A 22,816-nucleotide genomic window follows, 5' to 3' on the forward strand; every position below is an offset into this window, starting at 1 on the left:
GCCTAGTCCAGTGAGAACTGAACCAAAAATAATGGTCTCGTAACGGTTCAGTCAGATGACAGCAAAGCTGTAGACCACAAAAATGTCACATTGTAGCTGATTTGCTCTCAAAATGCCTCAGGAAATATGATTTGACGTTCAGTAGAATTTAGGTTGTTTTAATATGAGGTATATACATCAGTCTTTGCAAACTTTCTGGATTATCTTAATGTTGGACACTGCCTTTATGTAAAATAGATAAAATTGGGTAGTTAAGGCATATAGACTAGGGTGCAACAACGTAGACCACTCCCATAGACACAACATGCAAAGCATATACTGCAGCTCTGGAAGGAATCGTCAAACACGGAGCGTCCCGAGCACCTTTACAGCAGACCTCTGAATTTCCTGTTATTAGTTTTGCTTGTGCTATTTCCGGGTGTGAAAGTTTCCATTTCACATTTCCACTGATGTCTTCCTTGTACGTTCCTGGTTCTTTTTTCCTGCTTTGCACGGCCTGTGCCGAGCTATTCCACTTTTTAGGAGAGTGACGGCTAAATGCGTCATCAGACCTTACTCTGCAACCCTTTTATCTTGCCCTGTACCTAAGAGGCATCACGAATGCATATTTTGGAGCGTGCCAACAAGATACATGAACTAGGCTAATCTGTGGATTTGCACTCACTTTTCAGTTTGAGGATACAGATATAAATAAGCCTTACAAATCATTTGGGTACGTACGCAAAGGTTACTCGTCTTATTTTTTCTATTTATGTTACAGTCTAAATATACTTGTGCCAAGTGAGACTGGAGAACTTAACAGTAACCTACTGTTGCCATTTACCCAGAACCTCTTCTCTGCAGTCCTTTCTGTAATCCAGTTCCACTGTGGTGTTGAAAACTACATCTCAGTTCTCTGAGAGTCAGGGATGGTGTTGACTGTAGTACAGATTACCCTGTGCTGGATCTTATGATATTGACAGCATTTACGATTTGAAGAAAATAATGAAAATCGTATTATCTGAAACTTTATATAAACCCCCCCTCACTTTTGACAGGTACGTACTCATGCTTTTCCTGTACATGCAATCCCTGTGTTCCAGGGAACGTTCTAGAAACGTTACAGAGCAGTTTCTCACAAGGTGAAGAAGGTAGTCCAGAAAGGTCTTTGGGGCACAAACAATGATTGATATTTGACTTGTTCGGGAGGGAGAAGTTCTATATTAGACAAATGACCACTGGTCTGTTGCTACTATAACATTTGCAGCTTCCAGTGTCATGGTTTATAGTTGAAGAACAGGCACAGTTACTGACTGAACAGATTCTTACTGCACATCTTAGTTTAGAAAACAGGTGGGTTAGGACTTAGAAAAACTAAAAATAAACAAGATAGCAAGTATTAAATGAGCCATGACTGTACACAGACAGCAGAACTGAGGCACTCCCATCTATCAGGACCGTTTCTGCACGGAAACAGTCCTCTCCAGCTCGAGGGGAAAGTTATTTGCAGACATTGTTTTCCAGTGCTAGCACCATCCATACCTAGACTGGACAGAAACCATAGGTACTTTAAAAGATGCAGAGGACGAACTAGAAGGAATTCCTCAACTGCTTCCTCAGCTACCATATAGTTGCTGAGAGGAGGATTGAGTTGCCTCCTACTTGAATGGGTACTTGTTACATAAGGGGAATGGGTGAGGGATACACTTCAGCCAATGACCTGACCGAGTTACTGCCTCCTCTTATCAAGTAATTTGATGGGAAAAACCCAGGTACCAGTAATAAATTCTGTAGCATATCAGCCCAAGCCTGTCTGCTTCAAAAGAAATGATGTATATTCATAGATGGTCTGTAAACTAGATCTTAAGAATTGTAGGGCATTGCATGATAAATTATACTTTGGGAATGATATGCTGACCCACAGGAGGGTATTCTTCTCAGTGACTGGAATGTCGTAATGGTTCACGTTATCAGTTTACATTCACAAGTAAAATCTGTACTAGGGACAGGAGCAGGATGTGCCGTTGCAGGTAAAAGCAAGACAAATTTAACAAAGGGTAGATCATTGTGGTTTGATTACTGATGTTTGCGTGGTAAACACTTTCAACTTAATTGTCTTAGTAGCGCTTCAGGGCTGTACAGTTTGTGTTGCTACACTCTTTGCTCTACAGAAGCGCACTGTCTGTACAAAGGTTTGGTACTGGTAGCCTTGGAAGCAATAGCTTGTCCTGGTTGGTTGCATGTGGGCAGATTAGCATACAAGATATGCAGTCTTGATCATATGTAAGAACGTGTACGTGGTAAAGATGATGCTAGTGGGGTAAGGCTTGCAGCTGTGAAGTTGATCAGTGTGGTGTTGATCGTGATACCCTGGCCGTGTAGCTTTGTTGGCTGCATACTCTCTGGTGAGAGGAGCTGTGGGAGAGGGAGCTGGGAAGGCATTTGACATGGGTATATACCGTGGTTGTTGTGTTGACAGTACGATGTTGGCAGCGGTTGATAATTGTGGTAAATACAATGTAGCATGCTGAACTCAATGGGCATGTATTAAATTAACATTCCCAGCACTGTACTTATATTTCATATGATTTGTAGTACAATTGCTCTGGTGGATGCCATCCCTTTAATCTGTGATGCTGTGTTGGTATAACGAGTGTTGCATTTGGTGGCGGTGGTGCTTGGATACCTTTTCTATATGCTGGTATATTTTATCTATTTGTGTTTAATGCGGTTGTGAACATGCTTTAAGAAATGTGAAGTTAATTAATATATGAAAATGTATATCATGGACAGGAATACCCAAAAATGATCTAGGTGAAGAATTCATTAAGGCTATTACCGTCAGTCTTTATTCAACCAAGCCAGCTTGGCCTAGTCAAACCACTCTTTGCTGACAAATAATTGAAGAATGACAAATTCTTTGGTCCGGATGTTCGGCGAGCAGATCTGTACAGATCTTTGATTCATATCCTCACACCAAGTGTACTAATTATTTTCCAAGATACCATTGCAGCCTCCTCCGGGGCATCTCTTTGAAAGAAGCCTCCTTTGTGAGGGTTCTAAAATCCTGCAATGACTGCTCAGTAATGTCAATCTTCAGACCCCTTTCGCTGCACAAATCTTTGTGTGTAGTAGCCCAAATACCAGTAATCCAACCCCTAGGCTTCCTCGTCACAAACTTTACATAGTGAGGCAACTAATCCTAATAGACTTTCTCTTACCTTCTCCGTGCTCTTATTTTGTGACAGTAGAACCCTCATCTTCCCTGAATTCAGTCTGTATGATACCCTGCCAAATTGTCTATTCTTTCAAATCACACCAGGAGTGGAGGGAGTGTAGTAATGACGCAATGGGGAGAGCTGTGACGAGGAAGCTTATGGCTTGGAATGATTTAGCTTGCTGGTAGGCATGGCTGCTGGAATTCTAAGGCAGACCAAATCATGCAGCAGGGTTCCTGCAAGAAAAGCAAATTAATAAAGCATAATACAATGTGTGGCTGGGGGGGAATTATACTCCCTGTTATTGGACAAGGCATGATACTATGCACCCCTGCCATTGGGTAAGGTGTAGGGTGTATTAGAAGAATCCCAAGCCAGTTCTTAAAATCTAGACAAATGTTTTAAAACACTAGAAGAGATGAAAAAAATAAAAATGAATACCCCTCAGAGAAAGGAGGGCTAAGACCAGTATCAACTCCCCAGCGACCTCTTCCCAATAGCAGATATGGAATATTCACAGTGAGTATCATATTGGAAGAATTACAACTTTACAACAACAAAAAACTAAAAAAACATATCCCATAAAGAACTAAAATTAAAGGGTAGTTAAGGTTCATGGCAGTGTAATAATAGTTTCTGCACTGCAAAAACAAAAAAGTCGGGAAATTCCCAAGTTAAGAGTTCCTTATCTTTATCTTCCAATCCCCCCACGTCCCACCACCACTACAGTATCCTAACCTTTATTCCAACCATGTCACTTGTGGAAGGAGAAAACGAGAGGTGAACCCCAGAGGCACAGGTAATGTGCACTCTCACCTTACACATGGGCAGGTTGGGTCATATTGTGTGTGTGTGTGTGTGTGTGTGTGTGTGTGTGTTTAAATGTATTTACTGACAAAAACAAAGGTTAAACTAAATGACATTTAGGTGAAAACTTTAAGGACTATGAAAGTTTTAAACGAAAAAAGAACACTGATATTCACCAGTTATAGTTATCTCTTGTAGCTGTAATTTGTGCCCTAAAGTAACTATAATTTGCAGACCCTCGAGCCTTTCCCCCGTGGCCTAAACAAATATTTAAAGGTGAGGAGGGCGCATGGACCTCCCCCTCCCTGAGCCACCATTTTCTCTTTTATTTTTAGGGAGGCATGGAATGTAGCGCCCCCAAGTCACCCCCCTGCCCCCACTAGGCTCTGTTAGCCCAGGGAACCCTTTCAACAGGGTCTTTCCTTTTTAAAAAGGGGAAGGGGCATGTGACCGCCCTGCCCGCCCTAAGCCTTAATAAGCCCCCGGGACTCATCCCCTCCCGGGGCATTCTATGTTAATGAGGGGGAGGTGAGCACATGGCTGCCCCCCCCCCCCACCCCACTATTGGCCCCGTGGGATCCAATCACCGGGGCCTTATACATTATAAGTGAGTACCTTAAGGCAACTATAACTCATTCCCTTGCCATGCACAGCTTTCTCATCAATATTTTTACGGCACATTACTGTGATATTGTCAATGATGTCAAAGAAGATGTTGTGAGTGATATCTGCCCTGTTTGTCTATTGTTCTGCCACTGCCCTGAACAGTTAGCTTGCTGCCTCATCCACCACCTCCTTACTTTCTGTTGTCCAAGTCCATGCAACAGCCCCCTCCCTCCTGCCCTGCATGGTCTGATGTGCTGCCATTGCCTACCCTCCTCCTGCCCATCATGGTCCATAATGCTACAACTGTCCCTCCTGTCTGTCCGGTATGGTCAGATTGCTGCCCTTGCCTCTTACCCCTCCGCTCTCTGTTGCCATGCACATGGCCCTGCCCCTCCCCCTCCCTATTGCTTTCCATGGTCGGTTGTGCTAAAAGGGAGATTTTGAGAAAAAAAAAAACCTGAGCAATTGATTTTCCCCACGCACTTCCATAGAAAGAGAGGGGATTTTATGCAAGAGGCAGCCTCTCTTGCCTGTCCTGTATGGTTGGTTTGTTATCCCTGCATCCCCTTTCCTCTGCCTTTCATTGTCAGTTGTACCGCCACTGCCCCTCAGGCCTGGCCAGCGTGGTCCACTTGTTGCCTTTGCACCCGTCTACCTGCCCTCCGCTATCTGAGCCCCTGACCTCTGCCTCCCCATAGTATTCTAATGAACACCTAGATTGCTAACATTCTATATTTTGTTACAAAAGTGTGGCACTCCTGATGTCATCTTGATGTAATCAAAACTAATACCTAAAGCATTTCCTTTAGAAATTATGAAAATGAGTGTCTTAGTCTCATAGAAATTATGGTTAGTGCGCTAAAAAACTAAAATGAGGACCTAGTTTCAGAGTTCTCAAATGGTGACAAAGACTTAAATTATTTTGTATCTTTATGTACCCAAATGAATGTGTTGTTGTATAATGTAACCGATGCTCATGTGAAGGACTCCAATACCTCCAGGTCAGGTTTGAGCTATGTGAAACTACAAAAAAAAACATTGGGCTATACTTGGGCTACATTTGGGTGATGTGTGTGTGCTATATTTGGGCACTTTTTCTCTGGTGGCCATCTTGTTTGGTATGAAGCTCCCTAGCTTCCTTATTTACTGCAGTATCCTCAGTAGACAATGCTTTCAGTTTTTCACTTTGATTCCATCAAGATGGCATTCAGATGTACCACAATTTTGGCATAAATTCAGAATGTAAGTACTTTAGTAGCTCATTAGAACACTGCAAGCTGCTGATCACCGGGTTGTTAACTGGCAGCCTGCTGGTGTTGAAAGTGCATGTTTCAGTACACATGTCTGAATGTTTCAGTGAAACAGAAGAGAAAGATATTTGAGAACTCAATTTAAAACATGTCCTAATTTTTCTTTCTACAGCGCTAACCATAATTAATATGACAAAACAAACCCCCTTGTTTTGTTCCTTTCTAAAGTAAATATTTTAAGTTTTACTAGTTTGATTCAATCAAGATGGCTTCAGATGTGCCACACTTTTGTCATGAGTAATACTGTTAGCTCTCTAGTTGTTCTTCAGAGCACTCTGGGAGGCTGCAGTAGAACACAAGGGAATCCACTGACAGACTACTCCTGTTGGAAGTACATGTTTTACTCAGAATGTTGGACTTCATTCTCACTTGGCTGAGAAAGATGGTGTGTATTTACAGAAAAATATGCTCTCATTTTAGCTCCTGGAGCACCTTCCATCTCATCTATAGGTAAAATTCTGAGAAATCAGTTTTCTCTCAAACATGATTTATTAAATCGGAGCAGGGGAAAATCACCTTAGAACACACCACAATTCCTAAAATTACTATGGTACCATCAACAAATGATTTATCTTGTAACTAAAATGTGTGATCACCCTTCATATGTTCTCCTTTTTGTCAACCTCAAAACCTGCCGTTTACTACAGTGCATTTCAGTGGGGTGCTATCCTGTATATTGGTGCCAAGATGGCTACCACTACTGCCTAGTTGATGTGTTGACAGCGAATCACATCTCACCATGAGATCTGTGCTTAGGCTCCACCAGGTTATACAATTTTTTTTTTTTTTTTTAAATATCTCAAACTACTGAATGGATTTACACCAAATAACAACAAGCATTGGCACAGCCAATAGGTATCGCCTTTGGGACCTTACAGGTATTTAGACAGGCAGCACATTAACCTTTAGCAGAAATAAACTGTTTGTGCATTACTTTCATACACCTGACATTAGACTGTAATGGTCAGAGCATACTCTGGAGGACACCACAATAACATAGCATTTGGAAGAAACATGGCCGTGCAACCGTATAATCTGCCCCTAGAGAGCATAACCACATGAAAAGAGAAGGGAAGCGAGCATTGTAGTGTAACCATATATTCAGCCCCTAGAAGGCATAGTGCATTACAGATTTTCAGACCTAGTAGGATTGATAGAATATTATTACAAACAAGGCCCTGAGAGCACAAACTACTCCCAGGTGTAAAGCAAACCCTTCAGGCATTGGAGAGCTTAAATAGACATTGAAGGGTGGAAAAAGTTATGATTTTGGGGGTTCCCCCGGACCTAGTGTGGGGACCCAGAAGGTGAGCTGGGTGAAAAAGCACATTGTACTGAATGTTTTGGTGTAGTCCCATTGTCCTAGGACCACCGCAGGCTGACTTATGGGTAAAATGCATTGTAAAAGAAATGCCCCGCAAAGTATTATTGTGTGTTTTTTTTTTTTTTTTTTTCTTTCTCTTTCAACTGCACCAGTTTGTATATTTTTCAACTGCTAAACTTGGGAAGAATTTAGGAAGGTGGCTGCTAACTTAACTGGTGCTCATGTAAAGCTGGCAATCTTCTGGATGCGTTTGCGCTATATAAATAAATAAAAAAGAATCCCCTTCCAGCTTGGAGTCTTTGTCGGGAGCAGACACCACAAAGTAACAGCGAGATGCCAAAGGAAGAAACAACATTCTGCCATGGAGCGCAAAGCCAGAGGCAAAAGAAAAAAAGTAGTGCGCCCACACTAAGGTATATGGCCTGTCGTGCAATAATCCATGTAACAGTAACTCTCCAAGGCGGGACAAACCTGAATAATTTACCTAACAAACCAAAGGAATTTTGAAAAGCAGGCAAAGAAAGAATGAAAGTGATGGGCGTGGTGAAAGCCAACAGAAGTAGATTACACTATGTCAGGAGACGGCGTGTGCACACTGCCTTGGCTCGACCTAAAAAGGGTGATCTCTGGACCAAAAGCTAGCGTTCTGTCAAATTTGGTGTAATTCCGTCTAGCGGTTCAGAATACAGACATGTCTAAAGAGTGTATGGAAATTAACATGGGAAACACTTTCTTTGCCCCCCCCTTTTTATTTCTTCCTTAAACCCCGCTTGATGTATCACCCTGAAAGTTTAATATGCACAACAAGACCCTTGGGCAGACTTTTTTTTGGCCACATTTCTTATGGATTCATCCAGCAATGACAAAGATATAGGCAAGTCAACAAATGTTTTTTCTATGGAAAGTAGGTCCTAACTATAACTACGTAGTGGCACATACTCTCTCTCTCTCTTTCTCTGTATCTTTCTCGTTCTCTGTCTCTCATAGATAGATAGATAGATAGATAGATAGATAGATAGATAGATAGATAGATAGATAGATATATAATTTGTATGGCTGTTACTACACATGCATGGCATACTCCAGCCATCTGATCTGGTGTTGGTCTAGGACCTTCGCAACTTGTTTTTCTTCTAACAAGTCTCTTAAGTCGTGAGAAGTTCTGTCACTCCTCCTCTCGGTGTACATGGTTCATGGGCACTGACTTCTGACTTGGTGTTAGACTGATATTATGCCCTCCCCCTCCAAACACCTCACCACCGCCATCAGGTTTGGATGTGCACAGAGTGGCCTTTGAGTTTGTTGTGTTCTGTACATGCCTGTCGGCCCCATCTGTGTCTTATTCTACCTATTATATCCTTTACTATCTCTATTTTCAATGAAAAGCTTTCATTCCTCAAGGACTGCAGTTGTCCCTGAAAACACCCCTGGGCCTGCTGGAGTCCAACACCTTTTCACTCTCCTTTTCACCCACAAATATGCTGAAGTTGATGGAATGCGCATCAATACAGTATTGTCCTCGATGCCACCCCAAATGCTTTTGGACTGACCACTATGAGGTGTGCAATATTTGAGTCTCCTCTGACAACAGCGACGCTACCTGCTCCTGCCTTAAGGTCAAAGAAAGTATTCTGTTACTGGAAGTAGTGCCACTGGACATAGAGCACCATGTATCAACAAGACCTGTCCTGCACCCCAGACATCTTTGGGGTGGAGGACTTCCTTTATGCCCAACACCAAGAGGAAGCTGACCCATCCGAACTCCCTGACACTCAAGAATTGCCCAGTCTGGTACTGGTATTGCTGAAGACTTTGCCAGATCCATGGATGACCAGCCAGATGACGTTGATCTGGTGCCAAAGACTGGACCTTGGATCAAAAGCACTCTTAGTGTTGCGAGTATACCAGGGACAAAGGACAGACCGAAGACTGTTGCTTCTCATGCTGAAGCAGAGCAGAGCTCCTGTGGGAGTTGGGCATCTAGCCATGAGCATGGCAGTTGAGGCAAGTCCATCCACTTCCCCCTTTTAACACTTGTTGGCACAGACAAAAGACTTCAACCTACAAAGCTTCTATTGGGGGGGAGAGGGGGCATCGATCACCACAATCCGAACGCCCACCTCCATCAGCAGCTGCTCACTAACCAGAGTCTCTGCTAAACACTTTCTCAGCTTTGAAGCCCTCAACAGCACCTATGCCTGTTTCTGTGCTGAAGGCCTCCTCCACTCTGAGGCCCTTATCAGCTTTCAACAGCATTGAGGCCTTTATCGGCACTGATGCCACAGTATGATCTGAAACCACACAGTTATCAAAGAGAAATGAGAATGGAGACCTACAGCAACACCCATGGAGGTGAACGTTGAGACCCCCAATCTTGGAGAGATTTCAGCAAGAATTGGATGCTAGATAACAATGCCTCTACATTCACCTGCTCACAGGCACAATATCTACCATGTTACCTCCATTGGCTGCAGCACCTCCACCAGAACCCATCCCTGTTTAAAGAAGAATCTTCATGTATGCCTTTCTTCCCAGAACCTGTACCCACGAGACTCAGAGATGCTGAGACTTGTCCTGTCCCTGTCTCACACAAATAGCCTCCAACTAACACATTTGTTGCACATTGGATGCTGCCGATACAGCCACCATGGGCATAAGTACTAGTACCATACTTGGATACCACCCCTGGTTCTGTATCCCCGGGTTCAAGCCCGAGCTGCATCTCTTCAAGTTCCTGTTTGAATGGGAGCACCTTTTCAGGCCACAAGTTAATGTGATGCTCGAAAATATCAGCCAAAGCCATCGTAGGTCTCCAGGCTGAAACTTAGAGACTCCTTTTGGAGGCAACAACCAGGAGCAGGGGGAGGCCAAGTGGCCCGAGCAGCCTCACTCATATCAAAGGTATTACCAGGCTTATCCACCGCTAAGCCAGGCCCTCTGCAGAGGAAGGGAGAGGGGTAGAGGAGACTTTAACAAGAGGTCTTGCTTCTCCAAGCAGTGTTGTACCCGGCATCCATCCCCTTCCCACCTCAAGCCCCCAATCACACATCACCACATACCCTTCAGCATCAGTTGCTATAGAAACTTTTGCAGACTTTTTGTTTTTTTAGGGTCGAGCCTGTGATTGCATGCTTTAGCACATGTGTTTTGCATGCAAGACACTATTGTGTTCAGAAAAGGGCTTAGAGCCTACCTGTTGCTGACCACTTGCTGATTTGCGTGGCACTCTTCTTTTCAGCCTTGTAATTAATCAAGGCATGTCTGCACAATTTCTGTTCCTCTGTGTGAAGCAGGGATCTAGCACTAATTAATTTCAACTTAATTAGTACCTGTCCACTGCTCCTGACGCGATCGAGGTACAATTTTGTTCATTTCAACTTCTAGTGCCCCACAAACATAAGGCTTGTGACTGGCAAAAACGTGCCCAGCAGGACAAACAAAATTTCAAATTTTTATTTTTTAAAGCTAACTTTATTTTATTTTGTAAAGTCGTTTTTTCTCAGTTTCTGCTCAGGTTTTCTTTTGTTTTTGCTTGTGGACGTTGTTGTCAAAATATGACAATTAATTTGTTTGAAATATGCGAGACCTATTGTATTGCAAATGCTTGTTTTTTTTATGCTAGCATATTATGTTGGGTGTATTGGCATATGATGGTGGCTGGGTGGAAGTATGATAGAGGATGTATTTTGGTGTAGAATAGTGGTTGTTTTAGCACGTAGTGGTGGATGTATCGGCATTTGTTGTTAGTGTTGTTATTAGATTGTAGATGTGTTACCGTATGATGATATATGGATGTAAGATGATCATATGTTTTAAGTTTGTTAGCATGTGATGTTAGGTTTGCAGACATGTGATGGTGGTTGCATTCATGCATGATGTTGGCTGTGTATGGATGGTGGTGGGTGTGCTTGCGTATAATGGTTGTAGATATACGATGTAGGGTGTGTTGGCATACAGTGGCTTGGCTGGTATTTTGGATGTATGATGGTGCATGTGTGAGGTCCTCTCTGTGTCGCCCTGCCTCTCATTGCACTCTAATGCTTCCCCAGAGCCCCTTGGTGCCCCTGTTCCATGAGAACCTGCCTGCCACCCTGTCCTGATCCTACAATTTCTTTGTGTGCCTCTTCTCTCCCTGGCAGACACTTGGTGAGCTCTCCCTAGCCTCCCTGTGTGCTGCCCTGCTTTATTTTTGCAGTCATTCTGTGTTCACATGTCCTTCCTATCTCCCCCCCCCCCCCCCCCAAGTGTGTGCTCACCACCTACCTGCATCCCGTCCATATATTCATCCCCCTTCAGGCCCTCTGTGTGTGTCCCTGTACCTTGACTGCAACATTCGCAAAGGCGCTAGGGCTGACTTGTAACTGAAAAAGCAAGCAGACATACTGGCTTTACTTTTTTTTTTTCTTTTCTTTTTGATAATTAAATTTAAGCCTTGTGGCTGGGGATGTTTAAAAAAAAATAATAATAATTAATACGTTTATTGGCTTTTTAAACAGGTCCGATAGACATCTTTAATACCTTACATTTGTATGCACATACATTAGAAAACATCTACATAGCATAGATTACTTAAGGTGAGTGCGCAGGTACCCCGTCGGGCAGCCTGCAGCCACTATAACCATCAGTTGTTTACTGGACCCCCGGAAGGGGCCTGAGCTGTTTGTTTCTGTCCTCTGGTGTGGGGTCGTTATCTAGTCTCGAGTGATCCATGCCATAGCCTATTGTGTCTTGGATCGCTCTACTTAATGGTAAACTACTTCACTACAAACTAAGTAACTTTGTCCTCAGAACCTGTGACCTTAGGTGGCCGTTCACTCACACAGTGACATTGACTCTGTGTCAATTAGTGCTAGGCTAGTGGGTGCAGGGGTCGGGATAGTTGGGTGTGGGGTTGGGGAGACTCCCAAGGGCAACCCCTTGCCCCGGCTGCATATCCCATTTAGTGTTTTAGGGCATTTTTCAACAACAGCAGTCGGAACATCCCCTGATCCACATCTAGTGCTCCCCTGATCTGCTGTGTCACTGATTTCAGTGTGTTTCCCAGGGACCTCCCAAGTGTTAGGCTATGGTTGTGTCAGCCTCACTATCAGCCTCTGAAGGAGCATCCTCAGCTAAATCGAGAGATTCACATTAATCTGCTACTTCAGACCAGAGGTGGGCCAGGAGGCGACTTTTAAGCCCCCTGGATTCTTCCCTAATTAATGCCCGCTCCTCTGCGCGGGCCCAGCTTATAACCTCCCATATCCACGTGAGTAGACGGGGGTCCCTCAGGGGCTTTCCAAGGCATCAGTATTCTGCAACGTGCTGGTGCCAGGGCCAGATCTACAAACCTGTTCCCCACCTGTTTAGAGGGTGTTCTAAACAACAGGCCCAGTAAACAGACCTCCATTGTAATGGGCAGTGACCTGTCCAGTATCATGTTGAGGTGTGTAATGACTGCATTCCAGTAGGCTATTAGGACGGAGCATCCCCAAGTCCTGTGGCAAAAATCAGCCCCTGGGGCTCGGCATTTAGGGCAGGTCTGGGGCTGAACCCCCCCATATATGGTCTGAAGTCTGGGGGGGGGGGTGGTGGTGAGATATGTTCCATGTGTGAAATTGAACTGGATACATTTAAGGCACGTATTCCGGGATGCTTATGCAGTCACCCGTTCCTATTCAGCATCTGTCAGTTGCCTGCCCAGGTCTGCATCCCAACGTGCCCTCTGGGACTGTAGCTGCCCACCCACCATCCCATTTAGCGCCCTGTACAGCCATGTCACCAAATGGGAGCCTCCACCCATCATAATCATTATCTGGAGTACAGCATGAGTGGGGGGGTTCCCCCGAGCACCATCCCCCTTGCCCCCCACCCCCGAGGTCCCATAGAAAACAAACCAGAGCTTTCTATCTCAAAAACTGACCCCGAGGGAGGTCGGTCCGCTCCAGTAGTTCCTCAAAGGATGCCAGTCTGTCATGTGTATAACAGTCTCCCACCGTGGCCAGCTAGTCCAGGGGCGCAGTAAGACCGTGGGGAGGGTCTCCAAGTGGAAGCCCCACCAAAGGGATCGCAGGGGCGAAGGGGGTCAAGACTCTTGTTAGCTTAAGCGCCCTGCTCTGTGCCCCGAGGGCTGCACCCAAGAGAACTCTGGGGGGCCTTGAATCGTGGCTTGATCACTTTGGCCAACAACATGTCCGTGCTCCGTTTGTCGCGGTCATAGTTCAGTTCTGCTAAGCCTTTGCTGTTAAGCCATCGCACCAGCCTTTGCAGCTGTGTTTCTAAATAATAAAGTTAAAAATCTGGGACTCCCAGGCCTCCTGCCGCCGAGGGGAGGCGAAGAGTAGCAAGCGCTACCCTGTGACGCCCTCCATTCCATATCAGTTCCCTAGGAAGTGTGTCTAAAGATCTTAACCATGTCTTCGGGATCATTACTGGCATGTTGACGTGGCTGGGGGTGGTTAATGTATACCCTGCTATCCCTGAGCCCAATTCTTTTTATTTAATCACTCGGAAGACAATAGAATTGTGTGTGGTGGTGTACTTGTTTCTTATGACCCCCCAAAAGAGGCTATGCGGGGCCTCTACCCTCCCTCGCCAACCTTGTCCATGTACGGGATGGGAGCTGATTATATACACATTGCCTAGTGGTGGCTTTAGTGTGTGCACCCACAACCCCCCCTGGTAAGTAGGTTGGGTTGTATTAACCAGCCTGCCCTACACGAGGGGTGGAATTATTGTGTGCCCCATGCTTCCTTTGCCTTGTCAAAGATAGGGGCGGGGGACTTACGAAAACAAAGCGCGAGGTGAAGTTAGCTGCTTCCGTGATGCTCTCTGCCCAGTGGTGCAGTCACGAAGGAATGGACCAGCTAGCAGCAGCCTCGGCACCCTTTTCGCAATTATGTTCTAATTCTGTGTTATCATTTGAGATCAGAGCACTGGGACACTTGTAATCTGCTGTTTCAGTACATGTTTCTGTTGTGAACACACCACTGGATAGTAGTTTATAACTATCTGGGGCAGACGCATGCAGTTTACATCTGGCCCATTGCTGTGTGCTCAGTTGTGAACACAGTGCTGGTACAAATGATGCCCTCTTGTCCGTGATCTGCAGCATTTGGTGGGCTGGCCACGGATGTGCATGCAGGTGGAAGTTCGCTTGGGCAAAGGGGGGAGGGGGGGGGGGGGCGCTGGAAATTTGTGTTTTTAATATAAAGGTTCTTTGCCTTTGCAGACTTATTTCCCCCTCACCTTTGGGCAGTGTATTGGAAGGTTATTCCCCCACATGCCCTTCGGTGCCGCATGGGGGTAGGAAGGCTTAAGTGGCAAGTCCCCTCTCACCTGCACAATGCAGGAGGCGGGGGGGGGGGGGGGAGATATTCTCTCCCTTACCCGTTAGCATGGCAAGGAGGCGGGTGCTTAGTCTTTCCTCTGCTATTGAGAACAGGTGGCTTTGCATTTTTCTGACCTATCTTGACCTTTGGGCAAGATGAGTGGGTTTCGTGGCTACCCTCCCTACCCAGCTCCTAACTAATACCTATCTCTTTCTCTCGTCGGGCAACCCAGTGGCAGACGAACTAATTTGGCTGCGGGAAGGCCTGCCAAGGAATGAACAATCTAGCATCTGCTGTCCCACTGCGCTCATTTATATATTTTGATTTTTTTGCTTCCCTCCCTGTATTTTTTTTTCCAACATTGGCAGGGGCAGGTTTTGTGAGTGTGAAGTCTATTATCCATCGTTCATGAAAATAAACTCATTTTGCCTTGCACGTTGGACACTCGTATTTTTACTTACATTTCCAAATCGACAGAGTTGATTTTCACGAACGAATAATGGCCCAGCATAAAGGCGAGGCTGATGTTCTACAAACAGTTGTGCATATTGGTTCAGTGGCCGCCAAGTTATATAGTGAAAAGTTTCCTGTGCGAAATCCCTTTTTATTTGCACCCGACAGTAGTTTTGGGCACCCTTCCCCTCATAGCTTTTGAACTGTTTTAAAGATCTGCAGCAAAATTAGCATGCTTCTGCTTGTCCTGTAGCATTGAATTTCCCCCTAGTTTGGTGGAGATTGAAATTCAGTTCAGCAAGCTAACGAAGAATGGCGCCCCAACCATGCATTGGTTATAACCTCACATACCAACGCTCATGAAAGGTTAAATGACATAGTTGATGGCATTACTGATTATATTTGAATAACAACATTTTTCAAATTACTAATAAGATCAACCAGTGATTCTGGCAGCGTGCTATAGGCTTTGTTAATGAGGTATAATATGCAACTTAAATCAGTGGCTGGACTCCTTGTCCCTGAGCTTTTGAAAGATACAAAAGAAATCAAACATTTCTGAACGGAATCACTGTTGATAGTTATCATTGTCTTTCTACTTATGTTCACTCAAATGATGGGTGCATTGAGGGTAGGTTACTTGTGGAAAGCTGGCTGGTGAACATCTTTGAACAATACACCCTTTGGTCAGCCTTTGCTTGTGAAGGGCAGTTCATGGAACAAGTAAAACGTTAGGTGGTCATGGAGGGGTGTGTGCAAGGCCTGGCAACAGATAAGGCACTATGGCTAACCCCACATTGTACATGGCCAAAGGCCATGAACAGCGGGGTTTGGCCACATGTGGAGGGTTGTGTGCTGGATCTGGCCCTAGGGCAATCTCACTGCCCAATCTTTGTTGTGTGTTAGATGTATTAGCTGCAGGGTCTTGTGTGACACCAGGTCCAACCTTCACTGTTTATGGCCAAAGTCTGTGCATAGCTGGGGGGGTGGGTGTAGAATATGTCCATTGGCTAAGCCCTGTGTTAAACATTATATATATATATATATATATATAGCAAAAGTCCTTTTAAATAAAAATAAAAAATAGTGGAAACCTTTCTGAATGCACGCCATTACCATTGGAAAAGGCAGTTCCTGCCAAAACTCATCTGGAGATGAGTAAATTACACTGTTGCATTTCCGTGAGTGCTTCGTTTCCTTTTGGATTTGGTTGACAATTAATTTGTGCTTGCCACTAACATCATGGAGGCACCCACAGGAATTGTTTGGCGGTTTTTAGTGGCGTTTGTTCTACAAATTAGTTGTAAACGGCCATAACCACCAGCACCCGAGAAACCTACCTACATGGAACGTTACTAAAATGGATAGGCACATACTGCCATATTTCGTGCTTCGAGGTTAAATAGGGAAGTATTGGTAGTGAGGGGTGCAGCGGTGTGTTATTTACGAACGATATGGGTTTAAGCATTATGATGAAATCTTTTACAATTCACGTAAAGAAAGGGTGTGTACATAGATTGGTTAGTGAGTGACCAGTGGGAGAGCAAAAGTTCTTTTTAATAATCAAATGTGTGGTAACCTTTCTGCATGCATGTCATTACCATTGAAAAAGACAGCTCCTGCCAAAACGTGTCTGGAGATAAATAAATTACACTGCTGCATTGCTGTGATTGTGCCGTTTCCTTTGGGATTGAGTTGACAATTAATTTGTGCTTGCCACTAGCATCACGGAGGCACCCACAGGAAGTGTTCAGCTGTTTTCAGTGGTGTTATACACAATGTTTCAAAATAAAAAAACACTGAAGTTACAAGTTAGTTTTCTCAAGTAACTATAGCTCCTTCCCTAAACTATTACTTGCTCCCTTGTCATGCACAGTATTCTCAATTATGTAACTTCAGGTGTCACTAGAGATGTTATCAGTGCAATTATTGAACATCTTGTGAGTGGTGCAATATGTGAGAGTCTAATCAGAACAACCATTAGATTTTTCAGTGAATTTCAATGTTTTAGTTGTCCATTGATGTGTGGGGGTGGGCGTTCATACCCCCAGCCCTTCTTTTTTTTTTTTAAAGGATCAGCTGTCATTACTCCGGGGATGCACTGGGCCTTACTGTGAATCCATGGATCCATTAAATTCCACACAAAGCATTTTTTTATTTGGCCCCAGGGTGGAAGTCTCTGGGGACCTCTGCCTCCCTCCCCCTCCAAGGGCAAAGGGTCAGGGTACCCTCACCCTGCCCCCTTTTATTCTATTTTGTATGACTCTGGAGCGCTAAGATAGTGGACACAACTTTTCCTTCATATTGTGGCCATTGAATCATAACGTGTTCTTGAACTTGTGTATCTACTGTGGTAGATTCATGGCATGAAATAGTCATACATTTTTTGCCTTCATTTCTTCAAAATTACATAACCTATTTACACAAAATCACAAAAAGTTTGCTTTCTGGAGGAAGATCTAGCTTTGTGCCAAATTTGTTGTAATTTATTGCACCCATTTTTACGGTATTGTTGATGCAAATTTCCATAGGAAAATTTATGGGGAAAATGCATTTTGGAAATTCCTTTATTTTTACTTAACTAATGAATTCATTTATTTATTTATTCTTTCTCAGTCCCCACTTGAGGGATGACCCTGAAACTTTCCATGAAAGAGCTATGTGCGCAAATTTAGGGAACTGTTAAGCAACTGAGAAGGTGTGGAAAGGGGACGCTGTACTAAACCATAATATCTGATAAAGAGTTCTAGCCGCAGATACTTACCTTAGAATATTCTCCAGGTGTCAGATTGGATCTAGAAAATCTTGAACAGTACCTCCTACACGCTGGTAGAAGGCACCAATCGGCTCCATGTCGGACATGTTGGATGTGATATGCACAGTACCTATATAGTTGCCGCCCCACAACTCTGGCATTAATTCTTCTCTTTCTGTGGCATCAGCGTAGATCCGTAAGAGCTTCCTCAGGCAGTTTGTGCTACAGTTAGCAAGTAAGTGGCGTTGGGGGAGGGGTTTAATAGTTCTGGAGTCATGCTGACTATTATTGGTTCCTTGGCAATCTTGATTGCTCACCCTACCAGGGCAATACCTCTATGCCCACAACTATAAAATATATTTGAGTAAGATAAAGTAAGCAGTTATCAATAATAATAATAAATGTGGTGTGATATTCCTTGAGTAAAATAGTGGTCGGAGATTATGTACTAATCATCACATATGTTTATTTTGACGCAGTTGAAAACAAATGAAAGCCTATATTTAACTGGGAGGCAGCAGAGAAATTAGGTCAGCCAGTACGTATTGCACCCCTCAGTGGCGCGCAGGCCTGGGTCATTTTCAAGGCTGTTTAAGTATGATTTTTCACAGAATTACAGGAATTCTAAGATGATGTGTATGTCAGAAACAGTATAATAGTTGGTCTTATATGGATTGTAGGTAAGACGTATTAGCCTGTTCTTGTGGTTCTAATCGTATCTTCAGGTAGTAGATACTTGTGCTTGTTCAATTGCAAAGTGACCTTCACAATACGTTTGAAAAAGCAATCAATATCTTTCATTGGTAGCATTCCTTTCGGACCTGGCGGGCCAGTCAAAAGTGTTTATTTTTTACTGGACTGCAGGAACCAAAGACACAGCTACTGTACACTTTCGAAAGGTACTTTGCCTGTTTGCTCCTCCAGGACTTTTTGTTCTGAACCTGTTAGCAGACCACCTCAAGGTAGATAATGTTTTGATATCTATTCTGAGGTAAAGAATCTGTGGCTAGAAGTCTGGTAATCTCTGTCAGATGAACAAGTTACTTACCTTCAGTAATGCCTTATTGGGTAACATCTCTGTCTAGCTGCAGATTCGTTACTGACCCTTCCAGCCTTACCGTTTCTGCGACCTGGTCTTCCAACAGCCCTGCAGGCCCTTAGTTTCAGCACACTGGTAAATCAGCCTTCTGACATGGCCCTGTGCTTCTGGCTCAGAAACAGTCACGTAAAGAAACTGATGTCAGCACTGGTGCTGAAATAGGCACGCACACATCATATCCGGTGCGGATGACTCAAAAAGCACTACCAATGGCGCCACCTACTGTTATACAGAAGATACTACTCAAGATTTTCCAGATCCATTCTGATGGCTGGGGATATTTTAAGGTAAGGAACCTGCAGTTAATCTTTACCAAAAAAAAACCCAAATGTGTGCATTCACTGTAGTCTAGGTGTGACACTTTTGCCATGACTACAGAATGTTACTGAACTAGTTGCTCATTAGAACACTGTGGAAAGCAGCAGCTGAATACCGGGAAATCAACTGATAGGCTGCTGTTGGAAATATATGTTTCACATGGAATATCAGAATTATTCTCACATGGCTAAGAAGGATAGAACACGTTTTCTATAAATTCTCACTCTTTTTGCTTCTGGAGCTCCTTCTTTAGCCATTATGAGAAAATCATTAGAGAAAGCTGTTTTCTGTCACACGTATCATCAAATCCTACCAGAAGGGTCAACATTTTTCACTGGATAGAATCACCTGACAATCCACCAGAATTCCAAAAATGAGTACAACACCACCAACAAATAATTTCTATTGTGACTAAAATCTGTTATCACTCTTTATATATGCTCATTTTAGTAACCCTCAAACCCTATCATTGACTACAATGCTTGCCAACCGGGACCATGTCCCCTAGTCCTGAAATGCCTGCCACAACACGTTGCCCTTGCTGTGGTTAGGCCAATGAAACCGAGTTGGGGGTCTCTTGGGGACAACCCACACATGCCCCTGGTGGTCAGGATGTGCTCACTCCGTCTCCTTGTATGTTTTTTAATTCATTTTCAGGAACAGAGGGACAATGCCCCTGGTACCTTTAATGGCTACCACAACATATTTTTAATGTTGTGTCTAGCCATTATGAATGTATTAGTCCCCTTTAAATTGGCCAATCAGAGACTATCTGAACACCAACAGTGCAGACATACCTGCCTTTTTAATCCCGTCATGCCCAACTTAAGCCTTAACGCTAATTTCTCAAATGGTTAAACAGATGTACGTCAGACCATTTAAAAAAAAAAAGCTCAGTTTCTGAGAAATGTTCTGACTTTTTGCCAAATTTGCTTTAGTTCCGTTCGGCATTATTTTCTTTATCAGAGAGCAAAGCTTCCTATGGGAAATCAGTTTTGGGAGCTCACTCTTTTTACCTTGGCCCTCCGCATGATAGATCAGTGCAAAAATGTCCCTGAAGGTAATGAGGTGGATAAACCTTTTTTGGGGGGGAGGGCGGGGTTGTTTTTTTGGAAAGATTTGTGCAGATTCGTCAAAAGGCGTTAGTAACTTGTTAGGAAAACTAGGCTCTCTTCCTACGGATTTTTTTTTATTTTTTTTACACTTCATGTTTATTTCAGGGCATTTAGTTTAAACTTTGAACAGAACTGTTTACTAAAAATTGGAAGTGAGATAGTAGATTATACCTTTACATTGTAGTTAGAGTACTCACCTTTAAATTCCTTAAGATTGGCTGTAATTTGTTGAAAAGTCGTCAGATTTGTGACGCTGCGATAAGCGAGTTAAAACTGTCAGTACGCCCTGATTGCACTTTGAATGTTTCAGCCTCACTTAGCTTTACTGTCCCGAATAGGGTAGTGTTCTACGGTGCTAAGCAATCAGTGATTCTAATTAGAATTGTGATGATTTGCCTAGCTTTTTCGAGATATTACTGATTAAAAAAAATTGCATACTGCTTTGCGCCTGTAAATATGTGGGGGCTGAAAGCTATTGTAGCCCTCTTATTGGATGGAATCAGTGTTTAATGGAATTGGGGCCGGCTTTAGGCATGGGGGAGCTGGGCCGGCTAAGGGCACCTTGCAGCTGATGAGTTCGCCCAGCGTACTTAACAAATAGTTTTTATTTTTTTTAAATCCCATGCTGACGCCCGTTTGTTACCTTTTAGTTTCTCTTTAAATCTTTTTGTGACCATCCCTTAGTCCATTGGTTTCCCTCTGTTTCTTTTCACCTGTCCATCTCCTTTCTCTCTCACCCTGCTCCCGGCCTCCGATTTGATATGAGGTGAGGGGGGCTTAGATTTGCTGTTGCCGAGGGCGGTCTCTGAGGTAAGGCAGGTCTTGACTGGAATGATAAACACGTTCAGATGAACACTCTGCCTGTTGAATATTTGTTTTTAAACCGCACTTAGTCTGATAAAACTCGCAAACGTGTTTATATAAAATAGAGAGTACACAGTCTTTAGCCGTGTAATATCGTCCTTTGTGATATTGTGATCTTGCAATTCTGCTGCCATCATAAACCCCGAGGTTGAAGCAGAGTGACTGGTAACTGTTACGTAAGTAACGAAAGAGCAATATAGAATGACACTTCACGGTCATGCATTTTATATTCCATGTTTATTTCAGGGCACTTAGTTAGAAAAATTGTTCCAAACGGGGAACAGTGTGTTGGCAATGTTATGTGTTTATTAAAGAATGGGTAATGATAAAGCTGTACAGAGTTTTGTGAAACTATTAATATGATTATGATACCCATGTATCACAGGGTCATGTAAAATAATGCTGGTATTTCATACGAACCTGTGCAGTGTTTAATATGCACAGATCCCTGTGAGACGTTCTTTTTTATACTACTGCATTTTGTGAAATAAACCTTCTAAATATGTAATATGAGACCCCTTTGAAAGAAAGCGAATAAGTAGTTCCCAGTATTGGCGTATTGTAATGGGCTGCCCTGATTGTTAATGGTTATGGGCTGCCTTTTTAGGGGTGATGTATGTAACCCTCCTCCAGTACTTCCAAGATGAAAAGAAAGATAAATGGCTGACAACACAGAATGTTGCCACAGAAAATGGCCTAAGAAGGCCGAGAAGCATGTGCCCTCCTTCAGACATACTATCCACTGGTGGCTTGGGGGAGATGGTAGTTAATTAAGGACCTGAGCAGTTTATGCTTTTGGGTCCCATCCTCCACGTAGGTATAGTGGTGAGTGGTGGTAACCCGCCTTACCAGTGCTCTGGGAACCCTAGGTAAGTAACTTAATTTACTCAAACTATAGCTTTGCAGTTCACTCACAATCCATGTTAATTGAAAGGAAAGAATCCATGGATCATATTAACTAGTTTCTCCTTTGTCATACTTCCTTACAGTAGTATGTTCTTTCAACGGAAAACGTTTAGTTAATTTACATTTATCTGTTTACCTCTTTTTTTGTGTTTAACTTGCTAAGTTTCTCTGCTGGAAAAGAAAAGCGAAATAATTCTCCATAAAATTGTCAGGATTTCTTTTCCCATGCATCAGAAGATGTACTTGACTTGCGTAGCAGCACCATTTTTTATGCTTGTGATTTTTGTTTTTCAGGAAGGAAGACAATTGTTTGAACAGGAGCTGTATGTAAATTTCACTTACAATTGTCCTAGAGTGTATTTCCATACCTTTGCTGCTGATGTAAGTCTCTGTAATTATTTATTTACTGAGTAAAAATATCTATTCTGTGCACCCAGAAACATGAATAGGCTTTTTAAGATGTGCATCTCTTTGTTTCACATGTATAGTTTTAGTTGCTTTAAGAATTGACCTCTCCTCGTTCTCTGCCTCCTGCAATACCTTGCTTCTTCACATAACAGGAGGTTAAAGGTTGCCAAGTAGACTCGGACTGATCCGGATCTGCTTTTCTGTCCTGTCACCACACATGCGATTCAGTCAGATTGTTCGCCTGGGGCCGCCATTTAACCACATTTTAAAATACCAAGCCGAGTTCTGGGTACATTAATCCCACGACTCAAGCTAGTAGCAGAGGGTATCTGACATTTCGACGC

The 22,816-nt window shown here is 43.4% G+C and overlaps 1 protein-coding gene across 1 annotated transcript in view; it reads left to right on the forward strand.

Moving 5' to 3' along the window:
• The window catches only part of WASL (WASP like actin nucleation promoting factor), a 299,023-nt gene that overhangs the window by 72,831 nt on the left and 203,376 nt on the right, over positions 1-22,816 (forward strand). Inside the window, exon 3 of the mRNA XM_069229876.1 lies at positions 22,359-22,445. Coding sequence (XP_069085977.1) covers positions 22,359-22,445 — 87 coding nt within the window. The remainder of the gene's footprint in view (positions 1-22,358; positions 22,446-22,816) is intronic.

Source organism: Pleurodeles waltl, chromosome 4_1, assembly GCF_031143425.1.
Source record: "Pleurodeles waltl isolate 20211129_DDA chromosome 4_1, aPleWal1.hap1.20221129, whole genome shotgun sequence".
Taxonomy (NCBI): Eukaryota; Metazoa; Chordata; class Amphibia; order Caudata; family Salamandridae; genus Pleurodeles; species Pleurodeles waltl.